The sequence below is a fragment of the Gavialis gangeticus genome, unplaced genomic scaffold (assembly GCF_001723915.1).
Source record: "Gavialis gangeticus isolate Ggan-Ray unplaced genomic scaffold, GavGan_comp1, whole genome shotgun sequence".
Taxonomy (NCBI): domain Eukaryota; kingdom Metazoa; phylum Chordata; order Crocodylia; family Gavialidae; genus Gavialis; species Gavialis gangeticus.
The window spans coordinates 23783167-23793210 of record NW_017729031.1 but is presented as its reverse complement, the minus strand read 5'-3'; the positions used below and the strand labels follow the sequence as shown (position 1 = coordinate 23793210).

Sequence of the window (10044 nt, the reverse complement as noted above, 5' to 3'; positions counted from 1 at the left end):
CACTCGCGCCCTCCTCAGCTGACGACAGACAGCGCCAGTGACGTCTCCTGCTTTCCACTGCTGCCAGGGGCACGTCATTCACGCTGCACGCGTCTCCGATCGGTAGGCTGCACGCGTCTCCGATCGGTAGGCTACAAACTTAATATGTGATGGAGAAGGTACCAAATACAACGAAAATAACCTGACTCTGTCCCTAAAACGGGTCATCTTTCGGAGTCAGATTTGCTGCACACAAATGCATGATTTAGTACGGTTAATTCAGGAATTCTGACGGGGTGAGGATTTTATGCTGATAAATAGGAAGGGATGTTGTGTCAAACTAACAAATTGACTTTTAAAATATTCATGTATGGAAGTGCTACTAGAACAGTTAAGATGCCAGAGCCATATCGCTCGCCAAGTTTCACTTGACACATACTGATTTATTTTTCTAGCAATAATACGGTGTGCTATAAACAGGTACTTGGTTGGAGGGTTTGTTTGTTTTTAATCGTAAACCTGACCGTCTTACTGAATTCCAGGTTTTCTGGTGAGCAGCCTTAAGTAAATTGAGGCCAAAATTCTAGTTAACCTGAAGCTTCCCTCTATAACCTTGGTGAGTGCATGAACATGTGGTAGACTAGGTATGGCGAAGGTAACAGTTTGTTTGGAGTAAAACCAACGGAGTTTGTGATTTCAAAGTCAGCAGCAACAACTTGTAGAAAAGACCAAGTCTGACTTTTCATGCCTTTTGGAAAGAGCTTGAATGCCCTTTGACTCTACCTTCAAGTGCAGTGTTTGCTATGTAAATCCTCATCATATAAGTCTTGTTATATCCACGTTGAATGAGGCAGGGATCCTGTGAAGAGGGGAAATTATTGGACACTGTATGTGTACAGGAAATTAATTTGTGTATCAGAAAATTTACAGATTTTTATTTATTTACTTTTTTGCCACCCTAGTAACATGTTTAATGCCCCTTTTTGAATCAGTGTATCCTTCTCGTGCTTAAGAGCAGGTATTGTCATAAATGCACACATCCATTTGTATTGGTATTTCAGTAATCTGCTTATCTCTTTCTTACCTTTGATGAAAATAAGGTAGGGTTTAATTAGTATTAGTCTTTGGCAGATATTTCTAAATGGGAAGTGTAGGGGGATGTATGTTGCAGAATACAGGCAACCCCACTTAGTGCTCTTAATTGGTTCCAGCAAAACTGAGCATTAAGCAGAACCACACTAAGCGAAACCCATTTCCCCATAGAAATGAATGTAAGTAGAGATTAACTGGTTACTGTCTGCCCCACCGCCGCCTCTCCCCACTCCCCTGCCTGCCTGCTGGCGGTCCAGCCCCATGTACCAGCCAGGGCCTGTGCTCCTGCTGCCCTGCTCTGGGCCCCTGCTGATCCTGGCCCTGGGCACTGGCATGGGTCCCACGCTTATGCCTGGCCCCCTCCTCGCTGCTTCTCGCTGCTGCTGCCGCCTTTTCCCACCCTGCTCACCTGCCCGCCAGCCTCTCCGGCCCCACTTGCAGTTTGACACTTAAAAAGTATAACTTACAGTTCAAACTGGTTATATAGTCAGGCTTCAATCATAATTAGATCTGACTTAATGTTATAATTAGATCTGTTATTAATTCAGAAGATCTTGTGTAGTGCCTAAACATATGTGGCAATGTGCAAAATACAGACACCATATCTTTTAACAGGGATAGTTGTGTGCATGTAACAACCTTTGTTGGATATATGGATATTTTTGTTACTTTTCCCTCAACTGTGCAAAAGTATTTTACTCCCCCCAAATATTAAACACCTGAACACGTTAATTTTCTGAGTAGAAAATTTAAGCTTTTTATGGAATCATTTTCTGCATCATGTAGAAATCAATATTCCGTTTTTTAAATCCAAGAAATGGGAGTTGTGTTGGAAAGAATAGTTTGTTTTGCAGAACACTTGGTAAGCTTTAGAAACCTGTTGAGCCTTTGCTTAATTGTATTAATTGATTTCAGTGCTAGGAGAGCTAGCTTCTTTTTGAAAATTCTTGATTCCCTCTGCCCCAATATCCCACAAAATCTGGATGCCAGGTGAGTTCCAAGTTTGCAGTTAACTGCCAAAGGTTACGTTTCCTGGCGTGTTATACTAATGTAACGTTCATTACATGCTCTTGCTCTTATCTCATTTTTCCTTTGTAATTGGTTCCTCTCTAATCATTCCGTTCATCTTTTACTGATGTTTAATAGGTTACAAATGGTGTGGGTTTTTATCATGAATCGCATGAGCTCCCAGAGCAGTTCATCCACTCAACGTAGGAGAATGGCTCTCGGGATTGTCATACTTCTCCTTGTTGATGTGATATGGGTTGCCTCATCAGAGCTTACATCGGTAAGTGTTGCTTTAAATAAAAAAAACAAACACATTTATTTTAAGCATAAAAAAGAGGGGGCTCCTGCTGACACTGTAGTATGTTAACACGCAGTTTTCCACTATTAGCAACCTGGTGCTCAATCTTTTGGCTGTGGGGGCCAGATGAGTGACACAGGGTTGGTTTGCAGGCCAGATTGGGCCTCACACACCAGGATTGATCCCTTTGCTGTCTCCAGCTGGCCCTGCACTCTGGATCAGGCCCTGCGCAGCCTTGGCTGGCACCCAAGTGCTTGGATCAGGCTCTGTGGTCACGTGCTACTTCTGTTGGGCTCCACATATCTAAAGCAGGCTCTGGGGCGCCACACTGCCCCGTGTGCTGATTCATGTTATTCAGCCTGTGAGTCTCTCTATGGATCTTAAACTGTGTCAGTAGAGTGAGTGATGCCACTGCTCCCCTAACTGCCAAATTTTAGGACCCGTGGGGGAACCCCATAGGCTGGATGACACAGCGCCAAGGCCAGATATAGCCCATGGGCTGGGGCTTGAGCACCCTAACCTGGAAGTATTCTACTTCCCTTTTTCCTTTTCTTTCACCATAACAAAAGCTGCGTGAACTGAAATCTCCAAACAAGCATAATTTAAGGGTTATCATTTTAATTTCAAAGTCAAATATTTAATTAAAAAATTTTCAATATCGTGAATCAATAAGTATTTAACTTTCAGTTAGTTGAAGTCAGGAGCTGATTTTGTTGATGGACATATTGGTTAAAAACTGCCAAGTGTTTCCCCATGGACCTAGTAATCTACTTTATATCCTTAAAAATTGGGCTATAGATTGAACCTGTCAATCTGGCTCTACAAAATTTAGGGACATAAGTCTAGAAGAATCCTCAGTTATTGAATAAATTCTATGCTACTGCAGGCAATTGTACTACTATTTAATCCAGTTTATACATTTATTAAGCTTTCTTTTAAAATTAGTTAGTTCCCGCTAACCTTACTGGAGGTTATTCTAGGGACTTTTGAGTAGCCTGGTACCAAAACTCTGGCCATATTGTTCTTACAACGAAGAAACAACAGTGTTGATGTTGAAGGCGAAAACACTAAGTTTGTTACTTATGTTCTTCAACAATACCCAGGTGTTGGATTGAGACAAGTTGGGTTCAAATCAAGCATGTTCTTCTAAACTCCCTTGAAATGTTGTAACTTCTACCAACTTTGGACGTTTCCATATTAAAGCGCTAGCTGTAAATATGCTGCAGTTCACTTTAAGTACCCCATTTGTGTGTGTATGAACTATGTGTTAGGGTGGTTGGTTGTAGCCATGTTGGTCTAAGGACATGGGCAGACAAGGTTCTTTGGGTAACTGTGATATCTTTTATAAGATCAAATCAATAGTTCCACCCAGGAGAGAACACAAAGCAACAACATACTCTCCCTGTGCCTGAAGAAGGGTGTTTGTGCCCAAAAGTTTGCAAAGAAGAATTTTTCCACTTTTTTTTTTTAGTTGGTCTAATAAAAGATGTCACATTTACCTAAAGAACGTTGTCTGCCTGTGAACTATGTGGTACTTTCTGATACTGAACCTGTATTTTATGAGAAAGAAGGCTTGCTTTCTTGGGGTTTTTTTTTTAATATTACTATCTTTAGTGGCCTGTCCTTTTTATCTGCATCTCTAAGTGGTCCTTTATTGGAAAACCTTTTTGAATTCAGATCACATTTCAGTAATGGTCTGATTCTAAAATGCTTAAGTATATTGACTACTTAAAGTGAATTTAGCTTGCCTCTTGAGGCATTTTATCAATAGCTTCTCTCTAGTGATGTTATACTTACGATGCTTTGGTTAGTTCTAGAAAGGAACTGCTGGGCTAAAATGAACCATTTGTCAGTTTGACCACACATTCATATAGTCTTGCACCTCTTTTTTTCAAGTACACCTATAGAGTTGGTTTGAACCATGCTATTTTAAACGCGCTGATTAGTCATCTGACTTCTCACCTAATTACTAATTATGAATGCTATAATTATCTTCCTTTCACAGTATGTTTTTGCGACATACAACAAACCTTTTTTCAGTACCTTTGCAAAAACATCCATGTTTGTTCTATACCTCTTGGGATTTATTGTTTGGAAACCATGGAGGCAACAATGCACACGTGGATTTCGTGGAAGGCACACGGCTTTTGTAAGTCTTCAATAACTTCATAAATAACTTGTGATGTACAAACATGCAGAATAATTCAAAAATCAAATTGAGCAGAAAAGGATTTGAATAGCCTAAGCTGAACTCCAGAGGCAGTTAAGCAACATTTCCTTTAAAATAATATTACAACCAAAGTTGCAGAATACAGAGTGGTAATTGTAATAGTAAGTTAAATTAAAATGCAAAAGATTCACTATAGAGTCGAGATGCACCTGGAATTGGTACTTTCATATTGTGGTTTAGCATTTTGTTATATCCTATTTCTTTAGAAGAATTCTAATTGGCTTGATTGCAGACTTAATATGCCATTCATGCTGATCAGACTTGTTTTTTGAGATCATGCTCAGGAAAATGTGTAGAATGTTTCTCCTCCCCCCCACCCCTTATCCCCCATAAAGTATATGCATAGCAGTTTCTGTTAAATTGCTCTTATAGACAGGGATCATATTCCTCCTACCATAGGCATATTTTATATTTGCATTTGGTGATGGGCATTATCTTCAGGATCTAACTACTCTAAACTTCATGAAACTGAACTTAAACCGTATTGCAGAGGTATAAAAAAAAGACAAGCAGCGTGGTTCTGGTAACTAGGACAGTAGATCTGATACCAGTTCTAGGCAAGATAATAGAAATGTTGATCATTAAAAAAAATCAGCATTAAAGTGATCCTTTTAAAGAATGAAATCAGTTTTGTTTAGAGAAGCTGACAGTTGGACTGATAGGAGTAGACTTCTCTGCACAGCAGCAGTACAGCACACAGTAAATGGTCTAAGGAACTGGCTATCTGATAGATGTTATGCCCATTGTCAGTAGGAAATACTCATTGAAACTGGACTTCATAGTCCTTATGTGCATTTTTACACGCCCTCTGGAGTGGGAGAACGTTTTAATTGGAATGGCTCTTGGGAGCAACTTTAATTAAAACCTCCGCAGCAGTCCACATTTTCAAAATGGCAGCGGCAGCACTTTCAGTGAAGCTTGTTTGACGAGTGTTAAAGTGCCCCCACCGCCATGTTGAAATGCAAGGGCACTGAATGCTTGAGATGCTGCAGTACACTGGAGCTTTCTGATTGGACCGCTCCAGCAGACTCAATTAATCTGCTGGAGTTAATTGTGTCTGCTCTGACGTGTTCCACCTGGAATGTGTCGGAGCCCACATACAGGTGCCCTGTGGGATTGGGCCTAGTTCTGTGCTGAGAATTGTGCAGATGGCTTGAGGCCCATTGAGTTCTGTATGAGTGCAAGAGAATGCTGGCAGAGCTTTTAGTACTCCTGTTCACCATGTTGTGGCCCAGTTAAACTGCCTATTAAGCACCTTTTTATACTAAAATGTTTGCATTCATTAGTGTCATTTGACAGTGGCTTGGTAGAGTTTTAAATGTACCATTTCTAATTAGTTTGCAGATGCTGAAAGTTATTTTGCTGCTTGTGCAACAGACAACACTGTAAAGAGTTCTTTGGTAAGTTTCTTAATGTTAAGCTGCCCCTGTTTTTGTACAATAATGATACACGATGTCAATCATTTCCCTCCCAGTTCACACATTGGAATTAGATTTGAAAGTGTTCTGTAAATAGGATTAGTTTAACCTCTCTTTTAACCAAAATGATTAAAAAGCATTTAGCCAAAATGGCAGTAATATGTTAAATACAAGGCATAATGCTACTTACTTCGAGAGAGATGTGGGATCTCTTGCTCAGATAAACATTGAAATTGAATTTACACTGGACTAGGTAATATATCTCTGCATGTCCTAAAAGGGGGATGTTCCCAGATCCATTTTCATACTTGGCAAAGCAAAATGTAGATCTAACTATCTTTCAATCCAAGGCCACACAATATAACACAGTCCTTCAGTTACTAGAATATATTAGCATACTATGGTCCCTTCCTACAGCTTGAAAGGGACAGGGAATGCCTTTGCCTCTGGTGGAAAAAAAAATCCTGTTTAAAGGGATCAAATCCAGTAGGCATCCCAGTGAAAGCTAGTGCCTCTTTGTGACACTGATCTGATTGAGTCAGTACCTCACTGAATCACGCTTGGTCTGGATGCCCAAAATCAGGTTCACAAAGAATCTAGAAATTTCTGCAAAAGCTTCACCCCACATTAAGGGACTGAGAAGAAGTAACTGGTTGCTGAAAAGTTGAATGTCTCCTAGTGGAAGGTGTAGGTTGGGGGGTCCCATTTTTGCCCTTCATTTCTTTCCTGCCCATCCAACCATATCAAAAGAGTTCACAATCTCTGTTAGAAAATTGGGGTATTGTACTTAAATTATACATATGTACAGTAGGGGCCAGTTGACACTGGCAATGGAGCACACTGTTAATTTTCAAGCTGATAGATGTCACACACAGTGAGTGCACAGTAGTGCTTCCCAGGCAATGGTGGAGTTAACAGGATTCTTATAGTTCCTTTCCAGACTATTAAGTACATTATATATTAAATTAACAAAAATTAAATAGGAATGCTTAATAGTTCTGTATTAACACTTCTGTTTTTAAACAGCTTAATCTGTTGAGTGTGTCAATACATACTTTATGTGGTGCCTTGTCCATAGTTTATTGACATCAGGCTTTGGGACAGTGGCTTGCCAACATTTTTATTTTTAAGGATCTCCAGAACTTGCATGAAACTTTGTTTGGGCGAAGCTAATGTATTTGATAGGCTTCACATATATTTTTTTAAATGTTGAATTTTAAGAATAGTTTAAAATATATATTTTAATCTGTCCAGATGTGGCAAATGCATTAAAATGAAATTTCCTGATTAGTGAAAGAGTTGATGCTGCTGTCTAAACAACCTGCCTCCTCTGTTGCTGTTTCACCCACATTGTTTACATCAGTGTCTTCATTTAATTCTCTGATATACTAAATTAAAAAGAACAGTTACATTGTAAGCAATAATATTAACTGCATATGCTGCTTGTCCTGCTGCATTTCAGAGTGAACCTTTATATGTTCCTGTAAAGTTTCACGATTTGCCAAGTGAAAAAAGTGGCAGTACTAATAGCGATACTGAAAAAAGTGAGTAAAGACTTTGGAATTTTCAAATGCAAGCTCTTTGGTGCATGGACCGCCTTCCTTTATGTCTGTATACTGCAATCATAGTTGCAGGTCTAGCTGCATTTCATTTGCTTTCCTTATATCTCTGATTGTACCCACACAGGTTTCAGGCTTCCTTATGCCATTACCTCTCTTGGGATTGAATTTTTCAATTCTCCCAACCTTAAATTCAGCCCTGGCCTGCAGTGCTTTGTATATCAAACATGGTAACCCAGCAAGACCGACTGTGGTACCTGTGGTTTATTCTTTTGGCTGTCCGTGACCAAGCAACCTTTAGAAAAAAAAATGTCCATCTTACAGCAGTAGCAAAGCATTTGGAGAAAAGAGAATTTTAAATCCACACGTGCTCAGATTACCTGAGCTCTGCCCTCTTGCAATGATAGGGCTGGCATGCTTAGTAACTGTACACACCCTAGCAGGTCCTGGACTCTAACCCTTGATCAGGTTCCCAAGAAGAGTCACTTTTTTTATCCAGCCACAGTTCTTTGAATCAAGGCTTTCTTCTCAAAGCTCTCCAAGTAGGCTCTGCAGGTGTCTTGTGAAACCCCACAGCAGACACTTGAGGTTTTTTGTCTTAAGCACTTCCTCCCTTCCCGCATGATTAACATAGTCTCAAATTAAATTAAAAACAGATAGGACAAACATTCCAGTACCCTAGTCTTCAAACACTGTTTTATTAGAGTGCACTTCCCTATCTGTTATTATCTCTACTATATTTTAGTTACCATAACATAAACCAATAATGATGGATAGATGTGCATACTGTTATGCTAGCAATAAATGCTGTAGAAAATATTCAGGTTGAATTATAGTTGGTATTGTTAGAAAATAATGACATTTCAATAAGATCAGAAGGACTCCAGAAGTTAGAATGCTAAAGTTACCTGTGTGAATGCAACCATTAGATCCTTGGCTATAGTCTTCTTACAAACCTAGAAATATTTGCCAGACTCCAGCTGACATTCTTTGAGGGGGGGGTGTCTGTTAGGCATTTCTCCCCTCAACAATGTACTGTTACTATTCTGTTCTTGTAGTTTAATGCACGGGATTCATTTTAGAATGAAAGACTCCAAAAAGGTGACTGAACAGTGCAAGATAATCCCGTGTGCTTAAAGGATCGATGTTTTATTTTCTTTCAAATGTTTCATCTCTAGCTCTCCTTTTCTAAGTAGCAAAAACCTGGGTGAGCATGTGCCATTGAATGCCTGACAGAAACGTTCATTGATTTTTAGATGGGCTATGATTTTGCTGGAACTAAAATATAAATATCACCTTGTTTCTGAACCAACTCTGGCTGTTCATAAAAGTAGTGATTAAATTATGGAAGCCTTTAAAATCTGATTACAAGGGTACAGCAAAATTGTAAGAGCAAAAACATCACTGTAATTTTCTTATATATGAAAATTGTGTGCAAGCTGTGATTTCTTTAAAGCAAAAATCCAAGAACTTGTGCTACTCTGCATTTTTTAAATGTAGTGTATATGTAAGATGAAAGGGGGGGAAATAAGATGATAAAGTTAATTTAAGTTTCCAAGGAGTTAGCCTGAATGCATAGCAGTAATGATTTAAAACGATGATGGTGTCCTGGTCATTAGCAGGGTGGGTACCTAGTAACACGATAGAAATTCTATAAATAAAAATTTAAATAAATATTTTGGATGTTAGAAGTATTTGGTTGTCAATTGTGAAGTACTATAATCAATGGGATAAAAGGAAAATTACATTTTTTTTTTTCCTTGTTGTGCTTGGTGAAAAGTTTAATGAACATGTACCACTTTTTTTTTTTCCCTTTAAGCTCCCAAAAAGCCTCGTGTAAGGTTCAGTAATATTATGGAGATTCGACAACTCCCATCAAGCCATGCATTGGAAGCAAAGTTGTCTCGCATGTCCTATCCAACTGTAAAGGAGCAGGAATCAATATTAAAAACTGTAGGGAAACTCACTACAACTCAAGTAGCAAAAATCAGCTTTTTCTTTTGCTTTGTGGTATGTGCTTTTTCTTTCAAGAAATTAAGCAGTCACGCACACATAGTAATGGAAATGAGATGCCTCTTTTTATCAGTAGTTCATCTGTATTTTGCTTCATGAATATGCTAAATGCAATACAGCTTTCAATCTGGCATTTAAAATGCAATGCTAAAATGTAAAGTGGATTTTCAAGCTTGTGGTTAATTGGAACATAAGTTCTGCTGCTGGCAGGTCACACCCCTTATTACCCAACATGGGTGTGGTAAGTTATTCAAACAGCCTACCCTGGCAGAAGTCCAGGGTTATTTAAACAATAGTTGCTGTTCCTTCATGTTGTTGCAGAATGGGGTCAGGCCCTGCCTGTGTACCCACAGCTCTGTGGATGCAGCCATGGAGAAGCAACTCTCTTTCTATTTGGGGGATGAGGAAGAAGAACTTGTAACTAGCTGATGTCCTGCTTGCTTTTTG

The 10044-nt window shown here is 39.2% G+C and overlaps 1 protein-coding gene across 2 annotated transcripts in view; it reads left to right on the top strand.

The window, feature by feature from the left end:
- SLC35F5 (solute carrier family 35 member F5) overlaps window positions 1–10044 on the top strand; it is a 53789-nt gene that overhangs the window by 6394 nt on the left and 37351 nt on the right. For both annotated transcript variants that reach the window (XM_019522520.1, XM_019522519.1), the window contains exons 2-6: window positions 2218–2359; window positions 4383–4526; window positions 5945–6007; window positions 7488–7569; window positions 9404–9594. In XM_019522520.1, coding sequence (XP_019378065.1) covers window positions 2225–2359; window positions 4383–4526; window positions 5945–6007; window positions 7488–7569; window positions 9404–9594 — 615 coding nt within the window. In that variant the 5' untranslated portion in view covers window positions 2218–2224. The remainder of the gene's footprint in view (window positions 1–2217; window positions 2360–4382; window positions 4527–5944; window positions 6008–7487; window positions 7570–9403; window positions 9595–10044) is intronic.